The 26,967-nt window shown below is 34.7% G+C and overlaps 1 protein-coding gene across 4 annotated transcripts; it reads right to left on the reverse strand.

Annotated features, from left to right (window-relative positions):
* Nucleotides 1-544: 544 nt before the first annotated feature.
* On the reverse strand, nt 545-26,734 carry LOC127722117 (uncharacterized). Of its 4 annotated transcripts, none has more exons than XM_052228958.1 (7): nt 26,650-26,734; nt 17,559-17,593; nt 13,275-13,598; nt 10,663-10,977; nt 5,838-5,879; nt 4,853-4,924; nt 545-2,762 (listed from the first exon to the last, which is right to left on the reverse strand). In XM_052228958.1, the coding sequence occupies exons 2-7, from the start codon at nt 17,590-17,592 to the stop codon at nt 607-609; spliced, it is 2,943 nt and encodes a 980-aa protein (XP_052084918.1). In that variant the 5' UTR covers nt 17,593; nt 26,650-26,734; the 3' UTR covers nt 545-606. The 4 variants fall into 4 exon arrangements, with proteins under 4 accessions (XP_052084918.1, XP_052084919.1, XP_052084921.1 ...); XM_052228959.1 differs by lacking the exon at nt 17,559-17,593 and adding an exon at nt 17,823-17,857; XM_052228961.1 differs by lacking the exons at nt 17,559-17,593; nt 26,650-26,734 and adding an exon at nt 18,667-18,689.
* Nucleotides 26,735-26,967: the final 233 nt, after the last annotated feature.

Here is a 26,967-nt window from a genome sequence, read left to right on the forward strand (position 1 = left end):
CAATCCTCGAAGAGCTGATGAAACCAAAAAAGAACTAAAAGTATAGCATTCGTCGCTTTGCCTGAGGGAGATACATTTCTAGTTACATATTTTCTTTCCTGAAAAGCCTCTGTCAAAATTTTACGGAATAGGATAATGTTTAGGAAATGGTGTGCATTATATTAGAACAATAAGATGTTCAATTGATATTTTTATGTCACAATTCTTGAAACGTGTATTTAGTAAAGTTTGATAGGTATAACAACTGTAAGGAGGATATATCTTGACTAGATATTTATAGCCGACTATAGTATGGGTTTTTCTCAGTGTTGACGGCCGTACGGTTACCTTAAACTGCTTACATCAATTTCATTTGCACTTTGGTGCATAGTTGTCTCATTGGCAATCATATACCACATCTATTTTTTTTTATAGCAATGGATAAAGCATCTCAATAGATAACTGAAGAAACTTAAAAACAATGAAATTATAACATGGTAAAACTTATATAAGTATAAAGCATATAAAGAAAATTTTTAAAGAAATGAAAGAAAATGAACGTAAAGACAAAAAAAAATTCTACAAAATACAACATGTACAACTGATTTCGAAGAAAATAACGATACTCTATAAAGTATGGCAGTGTTCTTGTGCAAAACATAAGGTCACGTCTGCTCCTTTATCAATTAGTGTGTTTGCAATGGACGGTTGCTTCATATGGCATGCCTTATATAAAGGTGATGCACCTCCTTTCACGCCAATGTTGACCTCTGCCCCTCCTTCAATTAGTTTATTTACAATAGGAATATTCCCACTACCGATTGCAACATATAATGGTGTATATCCTAATTTTATGTATGTATTGGCAGACGCTCCATTATCAATCAATGCGTTCACTAATTCGACATCCGCAATACTACAAGCAATATATAGTGGAGTGAACCCATCTAAGTCACCTTTGTTAAGGTCAGCTCCTGCGGATATCAGCGCATTAACAATAGAAACGTGCTTTATATAACAAGCTGTATATAACGGAGAAGAATTAGTTTTGGAGCATATATTTACATCTGAACCATTCTCAATTAGCATTCTGACAGTTTCAATATGTCCTTTGTGGCAAGCATTGTGTAAAGGTGTCATTCCTTTGTTGGAGCTTTCATTTACCTCTGCACCTTTGTCAATGAGTTTTTTGGCGATTGAAAAATGACCGTTTAGTGCCGCTACACCCAGTGGAGATTGTCTATCACTTCTACACACATTCACGTTTGCGTTGCAGCTAAGCAAAAAGTCTACAACATCAATATGGCCCTCTTGACTTGCCATAAAAAGTGGAGATACGTTATTTTTCTTAGATTGGTTAATTTCAGCACCATGATTAATTAAAAGACGAACGATGGGTAAGTGATTCATATACGAAGCAATTAAGAGTGGTGATTCACCATTTGGTCTGCTCTTGTTGCAATCATTATCGTATTCTAATATCCAGCTGGTAATTTCTTGGTCCCCTACAAAACAACTCTGTAGTAAAGCACTGTCATCAATATTTGTATTATCTTTTTTTCTTGCGAGGTCTGACTGAACAGATGTATCAATAGTCTTCAATTGCTGAAGTAAGTCTGTTTTGAAGGACTGGTTCTTCATATTAACGTTGGACAAAGCAACGGATACGTTTCCTTTTGACCATTCGGTAATAACTCTCAAAATGTATTTGGAAGTACATTTTACTGGTAATGTTATTGCAAACTCTGCATCAATATTCTCTATTGGTGTTGGATATGAAAAACGCTCCTTAATAAAAGAACTTGCACAGCAATCTAATAGACAGTCGATATGTCTTGTCCCAAAGTATTTACCAATGAAGTCAAATAGTTTGTCATGTATAGTACGATATTTGTCGTGTTCCTTTGATATAAACGTACCATTAAGTAAATCTAGTGCTTTCCTAAATACAAGCTTGGATGTACCCTTGTTTAACTCGCATGCCTCGCATACTGTTTCAAGTTTTTCATTAAATACCAGGTCATGTATTGCAAAATGATTTTCCATCAAACTGTTGTCATAAATGACGCATAGAAGAAGAGCACAATATTTGTATTTACCTTCATCCCCACCCACGAACAGACTATCAAGTTCATTTTCAAAGACAGAAAAGGGATGTTTTAGAAAATCATCTAAATCAAAATCCAAGTTAGTTTTATTCCTTTTATACAGTTTACACATGAGAGGAAAAAAGTCACATGTTTCTGCCATCGTAACAGCTTTTTTAGAATGATCTCCAAAATACACATCTGCCAATAATATTTTCTCATCTAAAGTTAGACAGAGATCGTCAGAGTTCAGATTGCATTCACAAGTTCTGAAAAGGGGCAGTTCCGCCATTTTTGTATCCTTAAAAACTTGTAATCTGCAAGTTGCGATAATTTTACAATACTCGTCTTCTAATACGGTTTCTATGTCTCTCAGCCACAGTTTCCATTCTTCTATGCTTTGATAATTAGCCGTGTAATTACCACATAGGTCATCGATAACGAAAATGGTTCTCCTTCCAGTGGAATAGAAGTCTCTGATATCTTTTGGAACAGTAACTGGAATAATTTCATATCCCATCTTTTGCATTTCAAGTGCAGCGTATTGTGTTGTCACTGTTTTCCCCACTCCAGGATTCCCTAAAACCGTCACACATTTATTGCTCTGGAGACATTCCATTACTTTCATGCTGGCCCTTGTAGACACAAACTGCATATTATCAGTTTCCCAAGATTGCAAGATTCTACAAATGTGCGCTGAAAGTAAAAGCAAAAATTTGTATAAGGCCATATGTCTTGTAAACAATGCATATCGTATACAGATTTTATTTCACTGTTCTGTTGGAATGTAACCTTGAAAGTCTCGATGAAAGTCAGACTAAAACCTGCAATAGACTGTATTTTCTACAATGTCGGACTGATGTGATGTTGCTGTTAGTCCAGGTTAAATGTTTTACAAAACTGTTGCTTTTGTTTTTAGTTATTAACAGTTATTCGTGGACAGAAAATTCGTGCAGAATGATCACAAAGACGGAAATATTTCCTTTTCTGTTTTTTGCTGTTCTGATTTTTTTAGTATGTTTTTTTTTCGTTCAAGGCATATTGGAAGAGAAAGATTTACTACGCACATCAATTTAACTACTAGTATCTAAGATACCGATATCTTATTGTTGAAAGTTAAAAATTAATAACCCAAAATGATTTGAATTACAAGATCGGTAGCAGTAAGTTTGCAAATTAACTCGAAGCGTAAAGAGTAAATATAATATTGTTATACTAATTACTCAATCAAAAATATTTTACTCACACATTTCTGTCAACATAATGGAATTATATGCCACTGTCATACAAGTGAGAGGTTTATCTAGCTATAAAACCAGGTTTAATCCACCATTTTCTACATAAGGAAATGTCTGTGCCAAGTCAGGAATATGACAGTTGTTTTCCATTCGTTTGATGTGTTTGAGCTTTTGATTTTGCCATTTGGTAAAGGAATTTCAGTTTTGAATTTTCTTTGGAGTTTGATATTTTTGTTACTTTACATTTTACAGCACAATAACTAATTATAAGTCTTATTTACTATAATTGTACATTGTTAAAAATATTTATTTGTAATACTAATGTCCATCTTAACCAAAAAACAAAACAAAAAAATAACACCACTTTGCTTTTAATTTTGTTTATGATAATATTGTGCATAATATTTTCAGAAAGTTGCTGTTAAAAATTGTTTCTCTGCATAAAACTTAAAAAAAAGCCTCTATAGCAATGAAATAAATCGTAATAAAATTAGCATTTAGAGTTTAGTTTAACCTTTATGTAAGGAATGACTGCAATATTTTTTTCTGTCTATGAAGAGATAACATCAAAAAATGTGGTGCACACTGAATAACACGCATAGTGGGTTATTTAAGAGTATGCACCACATTCTTTAGGTTATTTCGAGTAGACAGAAAATTATAACAGACATTCCTAATAATTTAATTCTAAATATTTCTAAGGAGTAAATCATGAAAAAAAAAACGTACATGATGTCACAGTCACATGAAAAAAATATGTCTAAGAGCTGATAGATAAAACACTTTCAGCCAATCAGAAGGCGTGTTACATCCAAAATTTAATTATTCCAGTATGTCGATTAATGTTATTTGTTTGTAATGTGCGCTTCCACAAATTCAATAAAAATGTGCGTGCTGTCTTGTAAAATATATACCCACTCTAAATGCAAAACATTGAAAAAGGAAGTATGTGCAGATCAAATATGAAAAATGCGCGCACACTTTACAACTCATTACGGCTTATCTGTTAACCAACTATCAAATAATTCTGTTCTGCAGTACAATGTGTAACTGACCAATAATTACACCAGGTTCACAAAATTCTGTTGAATTCGACTTTTAATTTTGAGTTCTTAACTTTCGATACAAACAGCCTGTGATTTTAGATTATTCTCCGTTCAATCGATCTTTCTGTTTGTTACCCCAGACAATCTAAATTAATGATAACAGTCTGTACGTGTCATTATTTCCCTACAAACCATGAAATGCTTTGACACTTGCTATTTCCTGTTCATGACGATTTTCAAGTTAAACATCATCCTTTAAGAAAGACATTAATACTTAATTCTTTCTACAACTATAGGAAAAAGAGACAAATTTTCCGACTGCTTGTCCGTGTCTCACAGCATCTCTTGCAAACCATTTAGCTTACTAGTAATACCTGACATGTCATTGCTTTTGTTTTTTTTTATTAGAATTTCAAATTTTAAGCGTTAAAAATTTGCGCATACATGCCAGTAAAGCAACGATCGATAGTTTAAAAAAATAGTCATCTATTATATTAAGTACCTTTAACGTTTTTTGGAATACTTTCGTTGATATCAATTTCTAACCTCTGTACCGTTTCTTGCAGCTCCTTCACTAAAGATGTATGAAATAAAAAATAACGTAAGATCAACTGAAACATGAGTCATTGACATATTTTTAGCACTGACTTGTTTGTATATTTCTTTGGCTACTAAGAAAGAGTAAGTTGTGCAGAACATTTTATCAAGTTAAAAATAGATGATTGATATAAAGATTCAAGTTTTATATCAACAAAAATGTGTTGTTTTCATTCTTGAAAGCTATATTCTTTAACAAATACACGGTTTTTTGTGCGGGGATAAAGGGGAGGGGGAGGGGTTTGTGATCTATATTTTATTACATCATCAACATTGTAAACACATAATAATTGATGGATTTTAGGATTCGACATTGTATTTCGTAACTAACTATTGTCGTGTCTGTTTTACGTAAATAAAACGTATGAATTTTGCTATTCATCGTGTTCATTACTGATATTGTTTATCATTTTATTAATATATGAGCCCCGTCGGATAGAAATCGACCTTATGCAAGTGCACGTCTACATGTACATGTATAAGACTTTGATTTATTTTAGAACATTGAAATACGAAACAAAAAATGAATCTAGGTCTGTTTTATAGAGTTCTTATAACAACTCAAGTTTCAAACAGTTACAGACTTTCCGAACTGATTTTGTCAATCCGAAATAGGCTAACAGATGTATTGATATTGATTTGTATAGGTCGATTTCTATCCGACGCAGCTCATATGTTAATCATTGTTAATTGTCTGTTTCTATGAAAGAGAAAGAGTCTCCGGCGCAGAGATCATATCCGTTCCGTTCAATACTACGTAACACTGCTACACTCAATATGGACATATTAAGTGTAGTATTGCGGAGCATGTAAGGAACGGATATGGACCCTGCGCCGGAGATTGATAGTTTACATAATCCACGGAAATTAAACGTCTTACAATAACATACCTTTTTCTACATCTTTCATCCTGTCATTTATTTTGTCTCTTCCTGAAAAAATATAAGTGATACAACATTATTACATAACTATGCAGTTTAACAGTCAAATCGTATATTCTTACTGTTTTGTGAAGTTCCTTACTATGACACATTCATCAGGACATATCTTTGGAATCATTATATGAAGTTCTGGAGGGGGAGGCGGTCCTTCATTTCTGTATTCTTTAATTTGTTATGCCATTTTCACTATTCTTTAATTTGTTATGCCATTTTCACTATTCTTTATTCTTTTTGCCAATTAATCTCTATTCTATTTTATTTTAGCACCTCAATATTCTCTATTCTTTATTTTTTGGGCCATTTTCTCTATTCTTTGTATTTTCCCTCATTATTTTCTATTCCGTATAACCCATCCACACCCTCATTATATTTTTACTATATACATAGCATGTGATGGTTTCCCTATGGCAAAGCTTACCCGTATGTCATATCTTTTGTAGTTTTTTTCAACTTTGATTTTGTTTCACTCAAGTGTTTGTTTGTTTATACCTGCATTTACGACATTTCATTATATCAGAATTGACCTCCTTTTTAGATCACCTAACCGAAGGTCCAAGTGAGCTTTTCTCATCACTTGGCGTCTGTCGTCGTCGTCGTTAACTTTTTACATTTCGAACTTCTCCTAGCTATATATATATAGAGAACCACTGAATGGAATGAAACCAAACATGGCATGAATGTTACTTATGGGGTCCTCACCAAGTGTTGTTACTTTGTAGCTGATCCATCATCCAAGATGGCCACCAGAGGGGGACTTCGTTTAACATAGGACCCTATGGACAATACATACACATGTCTTGTTTTAGAGAACCACTGAAAAGAATGAAACCAAACATGGCATGAATGTTCCTTATGAGGTGCTGACCAAGTGTTGTTACTTTGAAGCCGATCCATCATCCAATAGTGCCGCCAGCTGCGGGACTTCGTTTAACATAGGACCCAATGGACAATATATACAAATGTCTTCTTTTAGAGAACCACTGAATGGAATAAAACAAAACATGGCATCGTTGTTCCATATGAGGTGCTGAACAAGTGTTGTTACTTTGAAGCCGATCAATCATCCAAGATGGCCGCCAGAGAGGGACTTAGTTTAACATAGGACCCAAAGGAAATACATACAAATGTCTTCTTTTAGAAAACCACTGAATGGAATGAAATCAAACATGGAATAACTGTTCCTTAAGAGGTGCTGACCAAGAATGGTAACTTTGTAGGTGATCCATCATCCAACACGGCCGCCAGCGGGGGACTTCGTTTAACATAGGACACTATGGACAATACATACAAATGTCTTCTTTTAGAAAACCACTGAATGGAATGAAATCATACATGGCATGAATGTTCCATTTGAGGTGCCGACCAAGTGTTATTACTTTAAAGCCGATCTATTACCCAAGATGGCCGCCAGAGAGGGACTTAATTTAACATAGGACGACGATACATACAAATGTCTTCTATTAGAGAACCCCCGAATGGAATGAAATTAAACATGGCATGAATGTTCCTTATGAGGTTCTGGCCAAGTGTTGTAACTTTGTAGGCGATCAATGATCCAAGATGGCCGCCAGCGGGACTTAGTTTAACATAGGACCCTACGGGAAATACATACAAATGTTTTCTTTTAGAGAGCCACTGAATGCAATGAAACCAAACATGGCATGAATGTTCCGAATCAGGTGCTAGCCAAGTGTTGTTACTTTGTAGCCAATCAATCATACAAGATGGCTGCCAGCGAGGAACTTAGATTAACAAAGGACCCTATGTGAAGTACATAAAATCTTCTTTTAAAGAACAACTGAATGGAATGAAACCAAACATGGCATGAATGTTCCATATGAGGTGCTGACCAAGTGTTGTTTCTTTATAGCCAATCAATCATCCAATATGGCTGCCAGCGGGGAACTTAGTTTAACAAAGGACCCTATGTGAAATACACAAAATCTTCTTTTGAAAAACCACTGAATGGAATGAAACCAAACATGGCATACATGTTCCTTATGAGGTGCTGACCAAGTGTTGTTACTTTGTAGCAAATCCATCAACCAAGAAGGCTGCCACCAGGGGACTTAGTTTAACATAGGACCATATCGGAAATATGTACAAATGTCTTCTAGAAAACCACTTAATGGATTGAAACCAAACAAGGTATGAATGTTTCTTTTGAGGTGCTGAGCAAGTGTTGTTACTTTGTAGCTGATTTGTCATCCAAGATTGCTGCCAGCAGGGGGGAGTAAGTTTAACATAGGACCCTATGGGAAATACATACAAATGTTTTCTTTTAGAGAACCGCTGAATAGAATGAAACCAAACATGGCATGAATGTTCCTATTATAATGAGGTGCTGACCAAGTGTTGTTACCTTATGAAGACCTTAATACATGTATCTTTATAGATTAAGATATACTGTAAACTGCAAAAATATCAAGAAAAGAAGATCTACACTTAAATCAACATGAGCAAAATTGTCAATTGACATCTTGTTGGAGTTATTGTCCTTATAAAATCATTTTCTACAATTTCAATGAATTTATTGGTAATTTCTGTAAACTTTACAAATGTCCTCTGCTTTTCATTAAATTACGGGCCAATATTAAACCAAATTTGGCCTCAATCATGATTAGGTTATCTGTTATGATTTTAATGTATTTTTACATGATTTCCAAAACCAAAGTAGAATCAGCTGAGCGACACAGGCTCTTCAGAGCCTCTAGTTTACATAATGTTATCTATTCCATAGACAGAAATTAAGGACAGGCAAGCAAAGATGTGTAGATAAGTTATCATATAGAATAAATGTCTCTCACGACTTGATCTCATAATCCAACCAAATTACAATGTAGAACAGGTTAACAATGATATGTAAAAAGCTATAAGAAAAATCCCGGGTACGGCTTGGTTTTATATTCACACTAAAATGGTCATGTTTAAATTTCAGGATTCTAGACTCTACGCATAAAATGTATCAACAATACCTGAAATGATAATTCGTTATACATGTTATTGGCTGTAAATGTGCCTTTGAATTTGATCCAAAATTTAAACTACTGATCTTTCTATTCCTTCCGATTTTGACAGAGGTAAGACGTTTATGTTTGTCAAATCATTTGAATAGGATCTTGTTGTAACACTTATTGTTGCTATATTGTTCCTTAATTATTGGGCTCTTCAAAGATTCTAGCCACTGGAAGTTAAGCAACCAACAATCAATCAATCAAAGATTCTAATTAGCCAAGATATTTTTTTCCATTTGGTCTGAATCTTTAATAGATAACATTTACAACCATTTAATTAATTCGTGGTTACGACGCACACTGAATCGATGCTTTAAGGGCCCGAATCTCTCTCCTGACAAATAATGCGAATTGAAATCATACTTATATACTACTTATGTTTTACGACGCTGGGATACGGTACTGGTATTTTTTATATCCCACTATCAAATATCAAACGTTTCAGAAAAGTATGATACATTAAAAAAAACATCCTTTGATTTTCCTGTAAACCTCGCTGTTACATTTTCTGTCTCTTATAGTTTTCAAGATAAGCGCCAAAAAACGTAATTACGGGGTAGTTACTCTTATAAAATGCCGAACAACAAATCAGTTATCAAATAATATGTATCTTATTGATCTTTTTCGTTGTTAATAGTTTAACTCTATCTATTACGAGTTTCCTGAGTATAGCAAAATAGGTAAACGTCGTCAAATGTAGACAAAACGTCATAAAATTAGCTTATTGTCGACTTCGGCCACTATGACTCTTTCGTAAATCGTCATTGATCATGTCTTGGTGATTTGGTGATTATTTATGTATTTCATTGTTGCTCTATCTTCTATTATTTTCGCAAAAAAAAATCCTTAATTGAAGTGAAACCACTCTTCCACTGAAGATTCGACTGATCTATTCGACCATGTTTTTTTGGTTTTGTTTTTGTTTTTGTTTTTTCATTTACCACAGTTTTCAAGATGAAAAAAGGGTTAACAATTGTCATTTAAGAGGTTATAACTTCCAGTCAGTTACAAATGAAAACAAAAATCAAGTAAATAATTGCATTCTGTTCGATTTGAGTTGACGATTTGTTTTTCTATCAAAACATTTTGAAGATATAAACCAAAAGCACATGCGAACCCTCTGTTTTTTTTAAAGAAAAACCTGCCATTTTCATTGCTTAAATCCATGAATACAAGTTAAAATTCAAATGTTTTTAAACCTTAAGGTAAATTCTTTCATTTCTTTATTTTTTAATCTATCGATCAATTTTTTTTCTCTATTCTTTTTCTGTTTAGTCCATTTTTCTCAATATCTTAAAATTTTAAGACACCGTTTTTCTCTATTCTTTTTGGGGCTATGATTCTGCACTTTTGGCCGTTATTTTCTAGTCTGTAAACCCTATCTAGACCCTCATTTATATATTTTAATTAGAACATTTATCTTGAAAATAATACTATTGATAAACAGTGCTTTCACAGCTGAGCTAGCCACATAACTAGAAAAGATATATTTTCTCTTCTCAAAATCGACCGATTTACCTCAAAGTATATTGTGTGAACAGCTGAAGCCGCCTCATGAAAAACGCAGAAAAAATAGACCATCTGAAATGGCCGAGAGCACATTCATAATTGCTCAGTATTTACCTTTAGAGCTTTTACTTCCATTTCTCTTTGATTGGCCATAACATGAATTAAAAAATTGACATATTTATATCCTTCTTATACCCGTCATTATTATAGAAAAAAGTCTCCAGTAAATACAAAACGGTTGATGTACTTACCTATCATAAGAAATGTAATATCAGTTTGACTAACATCTGTTTGTTCAATTTCATCTGCCAAAGCACTGTCACAATTGTCGTCCCTTAATACTTCTAAAAAAGTCCTGTAGCAAATTTTATTCTTAGGAATAAGTTTTTCGATAATCAATCTGTTGCGATCTGTGGCCGTTATTTCTGTCCCCATAATCTGTTCTTTTTCTTCTCGTCCTATTACATCTTCAGAAAACAACTTGTCAACTATATGTAAACTTGATCCCATCCCCTCTACCAAAGATTTATAGTTCTTTTGCAATCTAACAGAGTGTTCTCGCAGATCTGTAAATAAAAACAGAATATTCAAATCGTACAAAATAGATGTGTATTGTAGAAGACTATACACATGCGGGAACGCAAATTTCTATATAATTATGTGTTATGCATTTAAATTGGGTACTGTTAAGATTAACAGAATGTTCGAATGACTATTAAGTATTTCATACCATTATAAATTTGTAAGAGGATTCAACTCTTTCCTTTTCATCCGGAGCAATGAAAAAACAAGCTGAAAAAAGCAGTGTCTATATCGATATCAGATGTATTATGTATATATATGTCTTTGGGTGCTGTCAAATAAGCTATTATCACATCTCCAAGTATCAACATTTATCGCACCATGACGGATGTCACAGATGGTGCAGGATCTGATTACCCTTTCGGTGCATCTGAGATTACCCCAGTTTTTTACGGGGTTCGTGTAGCTCAGTCTTGAGTTTTTATGCGTTTTCTTGACTGGTTTGTATTTTCGTTTGCCATGATTTTGTCTCTCCGTCTTATACATGAGTTTGTCTCTCTGTCTTATACATGAGTTTTGTCTCTCTGTCTTATACATGATTTTGTCTCTCTGTCTTATACATGAGTTTTGTCTCTCTGTCTTATACATGGTTTTGTCTCTCTGTCTTATACATGATTTTGTCTCTCTGTCTTATACATGAGTTTTGTCTCTCTGTCTTATTCATGATTTTGTCTCTCTGTCTTATACATGAGTTTGTCTCTCTGTCTTATACATGAGTTTTGATTCTCTGTCTTATACATGATTTTGTCTCTCTGTCTTATACATGAGTTTGTCTCTCTGTCTTATACATGATTTTGTCTCTCTGTCTTATACATGAGTTTGTCTCTCTGTCTTTTACATGAGTTTGTCTCTCTGTCTTATACATGATTTTGTCTCTCTGTCTTATACATGATTTTGTCTCTCTGTCTTATACATGAGTTTGTCTCTCTGTCTTATACATGAGTTTTGATTCTCTGTCTCATACATGATTTTGTCTCTCTGTCTTATACATGAGTTTGTCTCTCTGTCTTATACATGATTTTGTCTCTCTGTCTTATACATGAGTTTGTCTCTCTGTCTTATACATGAGTTTTGATTCTCTGTCTTATACATAATTTTGTCTCTCTGTCTTATACATGAGTTTGTCTCTCTGTCTTATACATGAGTTTTGATTCTCTGTCTTATACATGATTTTGTCTCTCTGTCTTATACATGAGTTTGTCTCTCTGTCTTATACATGATTTTGTCTCTCTGTCTTATACATGATTTTGTCTCTCTGTCTTATACATGATTTTGTCTCTCTGTCTTATCTCTGTCTTATACATGATTTTGTCTCTCTGTCTTGTACATGATTTTGTCTCTCTGTCTTATTCATGATTTTGTCTCTATGTCATATACATGATTTTGTCTCTCTGTCTTATACATGAGTTTTGTCTCTCTGTCTTATACATGACTTTGTCTCTCTGTCTTATACATGAGTTTGTCTCTCTGTCTTATACATGATTTTGATTCTCCTTTTGATATCTTCCGCCTCATTTTTATCGAACACAAAGTCGTCTTTTCAATATCAGAGGTATATACACGAAAACACAGCTGCTGGTAACACAATTTTGTATTATGTATGTTTTAAAAAGAGGCAACTCACAGAAAATTCAACATACTTAATTTGCTGAGATGAAGGTTGATAATAACAATATACCTGTGTATACATGTATCAAGAGAGAAATAAGACACACACACGAAACTAAAAGTAATTTTAAGTTTGTCATCTTGGCGTCAACATTAGACAAGTGTCCTTACAACATGGCAAACGCTTCATCGAAAAGAACCTAGAAAAGATATGCTTTTCACACCAACATCGGTGTATATCTATAAATATTTTGTACATGCAGAAGCGTCATGTAAAGTGCCAAAATCAAAGACCACCATTCTGAAAGTAGAAGATACTTACACCGTACCTACTCTTATCGGTGATGTCATTGTCAGTTTAATGTATTTATGTCAAAGTTGCAGATACTTGTTAGTATTAAAAATGTAACAGTCAATGAAATCGGCAAACAAGTAATCAGTACAGATTTGTATGTTTCATAAGAAGGAGCCAATATAACAGTCTCATCAACATGATCAAAGAAAGGTAAATGTGCAAAAAAAAGGAACCACTATAACTGTCTTTAAGCATTTATTTGTGTGTACAATACGTGTTTTGGTCTCTAATGGAAATTAACGTTTTTGATTTTAAATTGCTGATACATGTATCAGACAGTCTGTCATATTAAAGCCGGTCCATTTATATTACTCTTACCACTTCTAAACGAATCCTGCTCAGTTTCAATGTCTGTTCTGACGTAGTTGTTCTTGTTTTGTCTCATCCGTAGCACTAGATCGAGGTATAAAGAGCCAGATTCTTCCAAAGCATCAACAAGATAGTAAAAGCTATTGTACGGCCGGTCTATCAGGATATCTAATAAGATCTTGTTTCGTTGAAACTGTCCAGGTGGACTTTTTATTTCCCGTGAATCATCAATCGTCAGAACACATCTCGAAATAAGATAATCAGCTACACATGTGTGCAGTTCTGTGTCATGTAACAGTTCGTTATAGAAAACATATATTCCGTGATTTGTAGCTGAAAAAGACACATGATTACACGCTTACATATTTTGATTGAATGTATTCCTCAGGTACATAAGCTGATAATGTTTAGCTAAACAACACATTTATATATTTACGTAAACAGATCCACATTTGTATTATGTTACTGCAATATGATGAGTGGTATCGGTGAGCCAGTGGTCTAAGTAGTTCATCTATTGTATCACTAGCCTGTCAACACTTAGGTTGTGAATTCAAACCCCGGACGTGGCAGGTGCATTCGACTTAAATCTTAATTGACTAGGATTATCAGTTTTCCTGCCGAACGGCGATAGTTCTCTTCGGGTCTTTCGGCTTCCTTCACTAATATAAACTGACCGCCACGAAATAGCAAATAGTGTCGAAAGTTGCGTTAAAGACTAACAATCAATCAATCATCATTATGATAAATCAGCTGATGGAATACGCATTTCGTTGATAATTCATCACATTAATCATATAGTTTCATTTTTTTTTATAAATCGTACAATCTAATAGATATAAGAAGATGTGGTATGGGTGCCATTGAGACAACTCTCCATCCAAGTCAAAATTTATAAAAAAGTAAACCATTATAGATCAAAATACACTTTATATTAACACAGAAAACTTATTTCGTGGTCTTCTATGTTATCTTTTTATTTAATATGTTTTACTTTCTTTCCCTCGATTATATCTTCCTCTGTATTTCATTCAATGTATTGCATAGAATGACTATTGTACTTATTTCAGTTGTTGACTTTAAGGGAAATAATTATCATTACTTTACCGTTTAATTATTTGTTACCTTCTTTTCAACTTGTGGAAGTTTTATACATTGGCTAGAGGTATAGGGGGATGGTTGAGATCTCACAAAACATGTTTTACCCCGCCGCATATTTGCGCCTGTCCCAAGTCAGGAACCTCTGGCCATTGTTAGTCATGTACGCTTTTTTGTTTTTTAATTTCGGTTCATTTATATGTTTCGGAGTTTAATGTGAAGTCCATTTTCTATGAACTAGTACACATTTTTGTTTAAGGGCCAGCTGAAGTCCGCCTCCGGGTGCGGGATTTTCTCGCTGTGTTGAAGACCTATTGGTGGCCTTGGGCTGTTTTCTGCTCTTTGGTTGGGTTGTTGTTTCTTTGACACATTTCCCGTTTCCATTCTCATTTTTATTGAAGGGTGTCATATGAACCTTATTCTAACTAGAAAAAAAGAAGTATTTTGACAGTTGTTATTTATTCATTCTATCGGTTAACATATATATATTAGGTATTTTTCCCGTTTCTTGTAGTAAATCTTGAAGGTGCTTTGCCAAATAAGCGTCTCTAATTATAACCTTTCAATTATAGATTGGTAAATAAATGTTGTTGATTGTTATTCAAAAAACACAAGTCGTGCGTTCGGTAGACTGGTTCCCGATCGCAATATTCAGTATGTTACACATATACCAATGTCGTGACAGCGTATGGCTATTAGCTAATACCTGGAACGTAGTACCGGGAACCAGGATATGCGTTCTGTAGTCTGATTTTTAAATATGAAAATAAAGAGATGTGGTATGATTGCCAACACACCACCACAGTTCAAAGGAAGTGGATGTCAGAAATCATAGGCAACCGTACGGCCTTCAACAATGAGCATACCGTGTCAACGGCTATAAAAATCTCCGACATGGAAAGTATGAACCTATATTTAATTGAGAAAAGTAAGGGCTTAATTTATAACAAAACAATTTACAAAAACAAGTTTGACAGACATGAACCAACGACAACTACCGGACTCCTGACTTGGGACAGGCATTTCTTTTGAACCTATTGTCAAATATCAAAGTCATATTAACGATTTATACAATATTTTGAATTATAACCATACTTTTTATGATACCCAAAAAGTTAGTAACAGTGACGTACAGTGGTAAAAGAAGACAAGCCGTAATTTATTCATATTTTGGGATTAGAACCTGTTTTAATGAAAAAGAAATATGGGTTTATACTAATGCTTCAATCTTCATTAATACAGAAAAAACAGATTAAAATATGTTTTCACCATTTGTCTGGTAAATTATAACGACAAAGCAGACTTGGAAATTGACCTCTAAAAAAGAATGAAGGTAAACATTAAAACATAATTTTATACATATAATATATGTAATACCTCCCTATAGCCAGAAACAAAAACAACACATTTTTTATAACTTAGATATATACAGATACAGATAATTCTATTAACCAATCAAGATGCCATTTGAAGGGCAGATTAGTTACTATGTAATTATTCATAACTTACCATTATCAGGTATTGATCGTGTGTCCGTGGCCATCCTGTAATTATTGATAACTTACCATTATCTGGTATTGATCGTGTGTCCGTGGCCATCCTGTAATCATAACTTACCATTATCTGGTATTGATCATGTGTCCGTCGCTATCCTGTAATTATAACTTACCATTAACTGGTATCGGTCGTGTGTCCGTGGCCATGCTGTAATTATAACTTAGTTATCTGGTATTGATCGTGTGTTCGTGGCCATCCTGTAATTATAACTTACCATTATCTGGTATTGATCGTGTGTCCGTGGCCATCCTGTAATTATAACTTACCATTATCTGGTATTGATCGTGTGTCCGTGGCCATCCTGTAATCATAACTTACCATTATCTGGTATTGATCGTGTGTCCGTGGCCATCCTGTAATTATAACTTACCATTATCTGGTATTGATCGTGTGTCCTTGGCCATCCTGTAATTATAACTTACCGTCATCTGATATCGATCGTGTGTCCGTGGCCATCCTGTAATTAATTATAACTTACCGTTATCTGGTATTGATCGTGTGTCCGTGGCCATCTTGTAATGATAACTTACCATTATCTGGTATTGATCGTGTGTCCGTGGCCATCTTGTAATTATTTAAAACTTACCATTATCTGGTATTGATCGTGTGTCCGTGGCTATCCTGTATTTATTTATAACTTACCATTATCTGGTATTGATCGTGTGTCCGTGGCCTTCCTGGTATTATAACTTACCATTATCTGGTATTGATTGCGTGTCCGTGGCCATCTTGTAACTATTTATAACTTACCATTATCTGGTATTGATCGTGTGTCCGTGGCCATCCTGTAATTAAAACTTACCATTATCTGGTATTGATTGCGTGTCCGTGGCCATCCTGTGATTATAACTTACCATTATCTGGTATTGATTGCGTGTCCGTGGCCATCCTGTGATTATAAGTTACCATTACCTGGTATCGATCGTGTGTCCGTGTCCATCCTGTAATTATAACTTACCATTATCTGGTATTGATCGCGTGTCCGTGGCCATCCTGTAATTATAACTATCGATTATCTGGTATTGATCGTGTGTCCGTGGCCATCCTGTAATTATAACTTACCATTATCTGGAATCGATCGTGTGTCCGTGGCCATCATGTAATTATAACTTACCATTATCAGGTATTGATCGTGTGTCAGTGGCCATCCTGTATTGATAACTTACCATTATCTGGTATTGATCGTGTGTCCGTGTCCATCCTGTAATTATAACTTTCCATTATTTAATATCGATCGTGTGTACGTGTCCATCCTGTAGTTATAACTTACCGTCATCTGATATCGATCGTGTGTCCGTGGCCATCCTGTAATTAATTATAACTTACCGTTATCTGGTATCGATCGTGTGTCCGTGGCCTTCGTGTAATTATAACTTACCATTAACTGGTACTGATCGTGTGTCCGTTGCCATCCTGTAATTATAACTTACCATTATCTGGTATTGATCGTGTTTCTGTGGCCATTTTGTAGTTATACCTTACTCCTATCTTGTATCGATCCTGTGTCCGTGGCCATTTTGTAATTATAACTAACCATTATCTGGTATCGATCGTGTGTCCTTGGCCATCCTGTAATTATAACTTGCCATTATCTGGTATTGATCGTGTGTTCACGGCCATCCTGTAATTATAACTTACCATTATCTGGTATCGATCGTGTGTCCGTGGCCATCCTGTAATTATATATAACTTACCGTTATCTGGTATCGATCGTGTGTCCGTGGCCATCCTGTTATTATAACTTACCATTATCTGGTATTGATCGTGTGTCCGTGGCCATCCTGTATTCATAACTTACCATTATCTGGTATTGATCGTGTGTCTGTGGCCATCCTGTAATTATAACTTACCATTATCTGGTATTGATCGTGTGTCCGTGGCCATCCTGAAATGATAACTTACCATTATCTGGTATCGATCGTGTGTCCGTGGCCATCCTGTAATTATAACTTACTATTATCAGGTATTGATCGTGTATTCATTGCCATCCTGTAATAATAACTTACCATTATCTTGTACTGATCGTGTGTCCGTGGCCATCCTGTAATCATAAGTTACCATTATTAGTAACTGATCGTGTGTCCGTGGCCATCCTGTAATTATTTATGACTTACTGCTATCTGGTATCAATCGTATGTCCGTGACCATCCTGTAATTATAACTTACCATTATCTGGTATTGATCGTGTGTCCGTGGCCATCCTGTAATTAATTATAACTTACCGTTATCTGGTATCGATCGTGTGTCCGTGGCCATCCTGTAATTATTTATAACTTACCGTTATCTGGTATCGATCGTGTGTCCGTGGCCATCCTGTAATTATAACTTACCATTATCTGGTATTGATTGTGTGTCCGTGTCCATCCTGTAATTATAACTTACAATTATCTGGTATTGATCGTGTGTCAGTGGCCATCCTGTATTTATAACTTACCATTATTTGGTATTGATCGTGTGTCCGTGGCCATTTGGTAATTATAACTTACCATTATTTAGTATCGATCGTGTGTCCGTGTCCATCCTGTAGTTATAACGTACCGTCATCTGATATCGATCGTGTGTCCGTGGCAATCCTGTAACAATAACTTACCATTAACTGGTACTGATCGTGTGTCCGTGGCCATCCTGTAATTATAACTTACCATTATCTGGTATTGATCGTGTTTCTGTGGCCATTTTGTAGTTATAACTTACTTCTATCTTGTATCGATCGTGTGTCCATGGCCATTTTGTAATTATAATTTACCATTATCTGGTATCGATCGTGTGTCCTTGGCCATCCTGTAATTATAACTTACCATTATCTGGTATTGATCGTGTGTTCGTGGCCATCCTGTAATTATAACTTACCATTATCTGGTATTGATCGTGTGTTCGTGGCCATCCTGTAATTATAACTTACCATTATCTGGTATTGATCGTGTGTCCGTGGCCATCCTGTAATTATAACTTACCATTATCTTGTATCGATTGTGTGTCCGTGGCCATTTTGTAATGATAACTTACCATTATCTTGTATCGATCGTGTGTCCTTGGCCATCCTGTAATTATAACTTACCATTATCTGGTATCGATCGTGTGTCCGTTGTCATTCTGTAATTATAACTAACCATTATTTGGTATTGGTCGTGTGTCCGTGGCCATCCTGTAATTATAACTTACCATTATCAGATATTGATCCTGTGTCCGTGGCCAACCTGTAATTATAACTTACCGTTATCTGGTACTGATCGTGTGCCCGTGTCCATCCTGTAATTATAACTTATCATTATCTGGTATTGATCGTGTGTCCGTGGCCTTCCTGTAATTAAAACTTACCGTAATCTGGTATTGATCGCGTGTCCGTGGCCTTCCTGTAATTATAACTTACCGTCATCTGATATCGATCGTGTGTCCGTGGCCATCCTGTAACTATTTACAACTTACCGTTATCTGGTATCGATCGTGTGTTCGTGGCCATCCTGTAATTATAACTTACCATTATCTGGTATTGGTCGTGTGTTCGTGGCCATCCTGTAATTATAACTTACCATTATCTGGTATTGATCGTGTGTCCGTGGCCATCCTGAAATTATAACTTACCATTATCTGGAATCGATCGTGTGTCCGTGGCCATCCTGTAATTATAACTTACCATTATCTGGAATCGATCGTGTGTCCGTGGCCATCATGTAATTATAACTTACCATTATCAGGTATTGATCGTGTGTTCGTGGCCATCCTGTAATCATAACTTACCATTATCTGTAACTGATCGTGTTTCCGTGGCCATCCTGTAGTCATAACTTACCATTATGTGTAACTGATCGTGTGTCCGTGGCCATCCTGTAATTATTTATAACTTACCATTATCTGGTATCAATCGTGTGTCCGTGGCCATTCTGTAATTATAACTTACCATTATCTGGTATTGATCGTGTGTTCATGGCCATCCTGTAATCATAACTTACCATTATCTGGTACTGATCGTGTGTCCGTGGCCATCCTGTTATTATAACTTACCATTATCTGGTATCGATCGTGTGTCCGTGTCCATTCTGTAACTATTTATAACTGACTGTCATCTGATATCGATCCTGTGTCCGTGGCCATCCTGTAATTAATGATAACTTACCGTTATCTGGTATCAATCGTATGTCCGTGGCTATCCCGTAATTATAACTTACCATTATCTGGTATTGATCGTGTGTCTGTGGCCATCCTGTAATTATAACTTACCATTATCTGGTATTGATCGTGTGTCCGTGGCCATCCTGTAATTGATTATAACTTACCGTTATCTGGTATCGATCGTGTGTCCGTGGCCATCCTGTAATTATTTATAACTTACCGTTATCTGGTATCGATCGTGTGTCCGTGTCCATCCTGTAATTATAACTTACCATTTTCTGGTATTGATCGTGTGTCCGTGTCCATCCTGTAATTATAACTTACCATTTTCTGGTATTGATCGTGTGTCCGTGGCCGTCCTGTAATTATAACTTACCATTATCTGGTATTGATAGTGTGTCCGTGGCCATCCTGTAATTATAACTTACCGTCATCTGATATCGATCGTGTGTCCGTGACCATCCTGTAATTAATTATAACTTACCGTTATCTGGTATTGATCGTGTGTCCGTGGCCATCCTGGGATCATAACCTACTATTAACAAGTACTGATCGTGTGTCCGTGGCCATCCTGTAATTATAACTTACCATTATCTGGTATTGATCGTGTGTTCGTGGCCATCCTGTAATTATAACTTACCATTATCTGGTATTGATCGTATGTCTGTGGTCATTTTGTAGTTATAATTTACTATTATCTTGTATCGATCGTGTGTCCATGGCCATTTTGTAATTATAACTTACCATTATCTGGTATCGATCGTGTGTCCTTGGCCATCCTGTAATTATAACTTACCATTATCTGGTATTGATCGTGTGTTCGTGGCCATTTGGTAATGATAACTTACCATTATCTGGTATCGATCGTGTGTCCTTGGCCATCCTGTAATTATAACTTACCATTATCTGGTATCGATCGTGTGTCCGTGGTCATCCTGTAATTATAACTTACCATTATTTGGTATTGATCGTGTGTCCGTGGCCATCCTGTAATTATAACTTACCATTATCTGGTATTGATCTTGTGCCCGTAGCCATCCTGTAATTATAACTTGCATTATCTGGTATTGATCTTGTGTTCGTGGCCATCCTGTAATTATAACTTACCATTATCTGGTATCGATCGTGTGGTCTGTGGCCATCCTGTAATTATAACTTACCATTATTTGTTATTGATCGTGTGTTCCTGGCCATCCTGTAATTATAACTTACCATTATCAGGTATTGATCGCGTGTCCGTGGCCATCCTGAAATTATAAATTACCATTATCTGTATTTTATCATTATATTTTATGATGGTATGAGATCTCACAAAACATGTTTAACCCCGCCGCCTTTTTGCGCCTGTCCCAAATCAGGAACCTTTGGCCTTTGTTAGTCTTGTATGTTTTTTTTTTAATTTTGGATCATTTATATATTTTTGAGTTTAGTGTAACGTCCATTTTCGCTGAACTATAAAAATAAGAAGATGTGGTGTGATTGCCAATGTGACAACTCTCCCCAAAAGACCAAATGAACTAGAAGTTAACAACTATAGGTCACCGTACGGCCTTCAACAATGAGCAAAGCCCATACCGCATAGTCAGCTATAAAAGTCCCCGAAATGACAAATGTAAAACCATTCAAACGAGAAAACTAACGGCCTGATTTATGTACAAAATAATGAACGAAAAACAAATATGATGTACAGCAACAAACGACAACCATTGAATTACAGGCTCCTGACTTGGGACTGGCACGTACAGAATATGGCGGGGTTAAACATGCTAGCGGCGCCCAACCCTCCCCCTAACCTGGGACAGTGGTGTAACAGCACAACATATAAAGAAACTATAAAAAACAGTTGAAAAGGGCTTAACTCATCAGATAGATACAAAGCAAAAACAAGTAACAAAAATACAGAGTAGACGTAGCAGGATACTTATACATTCCAACAACAAAAAAAAAAAAAAAAAAAAAAAACTAAGTAAAGATCTGAGAGTACTCGCAGTTACTGACAACTAGTTCAAAGCCAATAACAACTAATAAAAAACCCATGCATCTTAAACTAAAATATCGATCAGTACACATCCTACATCCAATGGATTTAGTGTAAAGACGTCATAAAAAGTCAGAGAAAAACATGACGCTATGCAATGCCAAGATACAGGTATCGACAGATTGTAGAGCCATAAAAATGCATATGTATATGAAAATAATGTTTAGTTTGATTTTAATTACTGTTAACAAAATCAATATTAATACCAATAAAAACAATATTCAAAGATCTAATTACAGTGTTGAATTGGTAACCTTTTAGAATAAGTTTATTTAAAGGATCGGTAAGTTTACCCGGATCGTTTCTAAATTTCCGGACTCGGTAAACAACATTTCAGTAAAAATTAGGATGTGCTATCCCGTTTGAAATAAGTTTTCGACAGGTACAACAAAACTTCAAAACCAAATCTTTATATCTACGGAAGAATTTAGTAAAGGTTTAAAGTAATTTGTGGTAACGAAATCCCTGACTTAATATTTTACCAGTAATACATAGATTACGTTCATTGAAATACAAAACGTCACAACAGACATGGGCATAGCGAACGAATTGTGATATATGAACACCGTAAGATGGTATCAAAAGAACATCACCATCCAAAAAAGGAAAATTAACAATACGGAACGTAAAATCGTTCCTTTTGTCGTTAATTTTATTGTAGAATTTCCCGTGTGAAACATAAATATCTAAATCTAGGAAAGGACAGTTATTACCATTTATATTTCATCTATTAAGAGTAAGTTCCTTTGTGTAAATTTCGGCAGTTTATTTAGAAAATTATTGATTATTTCACGAAAAAATATCATCAAGATAACGGTAAGTGTTGTTGAATTTATCAATTAAATGCAATTTAGACGGGTCTTTACTGAGTTTGGTCATAAACTGTGTAACAGTACAAGAACAAGTCTGCCGTTAAAGGGGCGCAATTGGTGCCCATAGGAATACCTACAACCTATCGATGAACTTTATTGCCGAAACGTACATACATATTATCAAGGAGAAAATTGACAGCTTCAATCATCTCATCACACCTCCAGTAAGTATATCTAGCATATTTACCTTTCTCATTAAATTTAAAGAAGAAGGCTTTCATTGAGTTGCAGCAAATATATTAGCATTCAGATTTACCAAACGACCAGTTGATTAAATAGGAAAACTTTTGTTTGATAAGATTGTGTGGAAGTGTAGTATGAAAAGTTGAAAAGTCAAAAGTGTCAACAGAATCAAAAGGATCATCAAAAGCACGTAATTTATCTAAAACATCTAAAGAATTTTTCACATCCAAAAATAGTTAATTCCACTATTTTCAGATATTTTACTGGTTTTTTGTGTATTTTAGGTATCCAATACATAGTAGGGACCTTCAAATGGTCAGACGAGGCCTTAAGCTGTGATGTGGTTATGATATGTTTGTTTACTATATGACTCTCTGAGGTGCGCACGGACTTGAATGTAGAAGAATTAAAAATCTCATTCTTAAGAACGTCCGTGTAGTATTTACGGCATACCACCACCACATTGTTGGCTGCTTTGTCGGCCGGTACAAACACAAACCACTTTGAAAGTATTTGAAGTGTGTTTCTTATTCTAGAAATAGCATACATTTTTTAAGGGGCCAGCTGAAGCCCGTCTCCGGATGCGGGATTATCTCGCTGTGTTGAAGACCCATTGGTGGCCTTTGGCTGTTTTCTGCTCTTTGGTCGGGTTGTTGTCTCTTTGACACATTTCCCGTTTCCATTCTCAATTTCATTGTCTATTCTTCGCGGTATCAATTTCTTGAGTTTATTTGTTGTTTTGTTTTTTTACTTATCCTATATACAGAAAATTAGAATTCGATCATACGTTGTGGTATTGTGTCAATATTATTTTCTTTTATACCAGAACAAAGGTTGGTGAAATCAGGTGTTCCGAAAAAGTAAGCAAATGGTGGCCTCATAATATTTATAGTTTCGCTTTATTCAAAAGATAGGCAAAAGATACCAAAAAACTGACAATGGTTAAAAAAGAAAAAGACAAACAACAGTACACAAAACATAGATAACTAAAGACTGAGCAACACGAACCCCACTCAAAACCGGGGGTGCACCGGAAGGGTAAGCAGATCCAGCTCCACATGTTACACCCGTCAACAGGATAACATATTTAGTTCAATGATTAGTTTACAATATGGTTGTTCATTATATACATATAATACAACATAAAGTATAAAATTCAATGATAAAAATACTAATACAAATATTAATTTATTAAAATGGTCTTAGGATTAAACGAAATATTCTTCAATATATATATTTTTCAAAGATTAACAATCAAATGTGTAGAAAAAATGTTGCATAAAGTACTTCTAAGAACGTTTATTGTGTTTTTTCTATTTTTTTTTTCTAACATTCCTTCTATTTGCCTCCTTTTGATTGACCATGGCAGCTAAAAAATTTAAAACGTCTTAGTCTTTAAACATTTAGTCGACAGAATCGTGGAGGATCGTACGGAAGCGTTTTAGGGACATAGTAAACATTAAATTGGCATTGAACTTTTTTTTTCAAAGTCGAAATTTTGACATTTCAAGTCTTAAAATTTAGTACAATCGAAATTTTAACTTTTGACTTTAACTTGAAATTTTGACTTTATAAAACTTGAAATTTCGACTTTAAACTATTTTTACTATGTTCCCAATACGCCTCCGTAGGATCGTGGCTATTGCAAATGAAAATAGTTTATGATCATTTACACTGATATTATGTAACGATCAAAACAATTAGAAAAACTAATTATTGTAGCAGCAATCCTGATAGGACGCGGAAGCTCTGGAATCGTATTCCAACTGACCAATGGAATACATGTACAAGTCCAGTTGATTCGTGCATATTTTTTTTGACGAATTGTGGGTTGATGATAAAAGCATGAAACTTTGCACAATTGTAGATATATATTTAGTAGTCAATTTAAGCTATAGACCCACTCTGAAAAATTCAATGTGGCCGCCATTTTTAAGATGTCTGCAATCAGTCCATATTTCACAACCATATATAATTTAATGAAAGTTATATTCAAACCAAATCATTTAAAAACATATAAAATGTAATCCAACGTTTATAGTAAGTCATGACGTTATATTAGAATTGTTATTTTTTTCAGAATGGCAAGCTCTGAAATCGCATTTCAACTGAGCGATGGAATAATTATTCTTTGCATGCATTGGCATCTAGCAATCGTCGAAGCTATGAGTACATATTGAACTTGGAATGAAGTGTGAGCTTAAGCTCCATGTTTAATAATGCAATATATGCGTTGTCGATTTGCTGATTTTGTTTATAGTGTTTAGAGGTTTTGTGTCATGAATTAAAACATCAGACGCCTTCATTTCCAACAGTTCTTTTTATTCGACGTAGATATATGTAATTGTTGTCTTTTTATTGTTGAGTAACTGACCAAAATAGAAATGTGAAAATATTGTTGATTATCATTTTAACGAGTCAAACAGAACATTTTGTTTAAAGTTTTTTTACATAATCTATTCTATGTATGTGAAACCAATGATAATTCATGTTTGTTTCTATACGCCCGTCTAAGACGGGACGTAATATGGTATACCGCTGTCCGTCTGTGCTTCCGTCCGTCCGTCGTCAACACTTCGGACAATTACTCAAAAACGCTTTTATCAATTTTCATGAAACTATCAAATTGGTAAATTGTTTATATCTATTGACGAAAACTCCCTTCGGATTTTTATACATTTTATAATTTACGTTTCCGAGTTAAGGAAATTTTATTGATAAAAAAAGCGGATTTTCCAGTTTTTAACCAATAACCCAAAACGCTTTGAGCAGTTTTCATGAAACTATGGTGACTTGTTTATATCTATTGCAATTAGCTTCGTTTTGTTTTTCATGAATTTCTGATATGATATTACGGAGTTATAAAACTTTATTCGTTGAAAAATCATCAAAACTAAAAGGACGACGGGCGTATCATGCTCTCATGGCGCAGCTCTTTATTATTTATTAGGTCAAACTTTATCAAAATAAAAGAACAACACTTGATAAAGTTATCTCACAACACATAGATATAAGAAGATGTGGTATGAGTGCCAATGAGACAACTCTCCATCCAAGTCAAAATTTATAAAAGTAAACCACATGTATGTAAGAGAATAAGAGAATACGATTCTTCACTACTCAATCAAATGAAAATACCTTTAACTTAAAGCAGAAAAAGTAGCAAGACTGCAAAATTTAATCTTAAATAATATTAAAACTTCTACAACCGCTATCACAAATTCAATGAAGGGTTTTTGTGATGTCCGAAACCTTCCAAAGTTTTGTAAATTTTCCATTCGTAACATAAGCCATTTGATTTTCTTGCCATTGCAGAATGAATGATGCATATATATAGATTGCAGACACATGGTCTCATTTTTTGGTTCACTACCTTTGCATTTGAAATTTGTTATAATACAATATATTATTTAAGCCGCATTATTCGGTTACACGATGTTGAGATATACAAGAAATTCTAATTGTCTCTGCATATGTGCTGAAAATTAAATATGTAAATATAGCAATTAAACATAACATATCTTACCTTTTTCAAAGAAGTAACAACTTTTAGTGTACATGGTGTAGCTACAAAAGTGAAAAAGTAGAACATTCCCCTAACACTTGATATAATGAAAGATTAATCACAGATTTTACCTGTAATGTCAACTTCTAATGTGTACTGTGCAAAAGTAAACTTTAAGTGTATTTCTGATTTACAAAAAGATTTATTTACAGGGGTTGAATTTCTGTTTTTGTTATCACTGATATGATTTTTATCACTGAGATATGAGGGTCTGAATGACGTTTACATAACAGAGAATAATGGACAAGACGTGCAGAATTTAAGGGGAAATAAAAGAAA

Source organism: Mytilus californianus, unplaced genomic scaffold (assembly GCF_021869535.1).
Source record: "Mytilus californianus isolate M0D057914Y unplaced genomic scaffold, xbMytCali1.0.p SCAF_12, whole genome shotgun sequence".
Classification (NCBI taxonomy): domain Eukaryota; kingdom Metazoa; phylum Mollusca; class Bivalvia; order Mytilida; family Mytilidae; genus Mytilus; species Mytilus californianus.

Coding starts and splice junctions, on each gene's coding strand:
- LOC127722117 (XM_052228958.1), bottom strand. CDS start 17,592: ATGGCCACGGACACACGATCGATACCAGATAATG. Junction 5,880..10,662: donor TATTACATTTCTTATGATAG/GTAAGTACATCA, acceptor ATATTTTTTCAG/GAAGAGACAAAATAAATGAC. Junction 2,763..4,852: donor TATTCCAAAAAACGTTAAAG/GTACTTAATATA, acceptor TTTTACTTTCAG/CGCACATTTGTAGAATCTTG.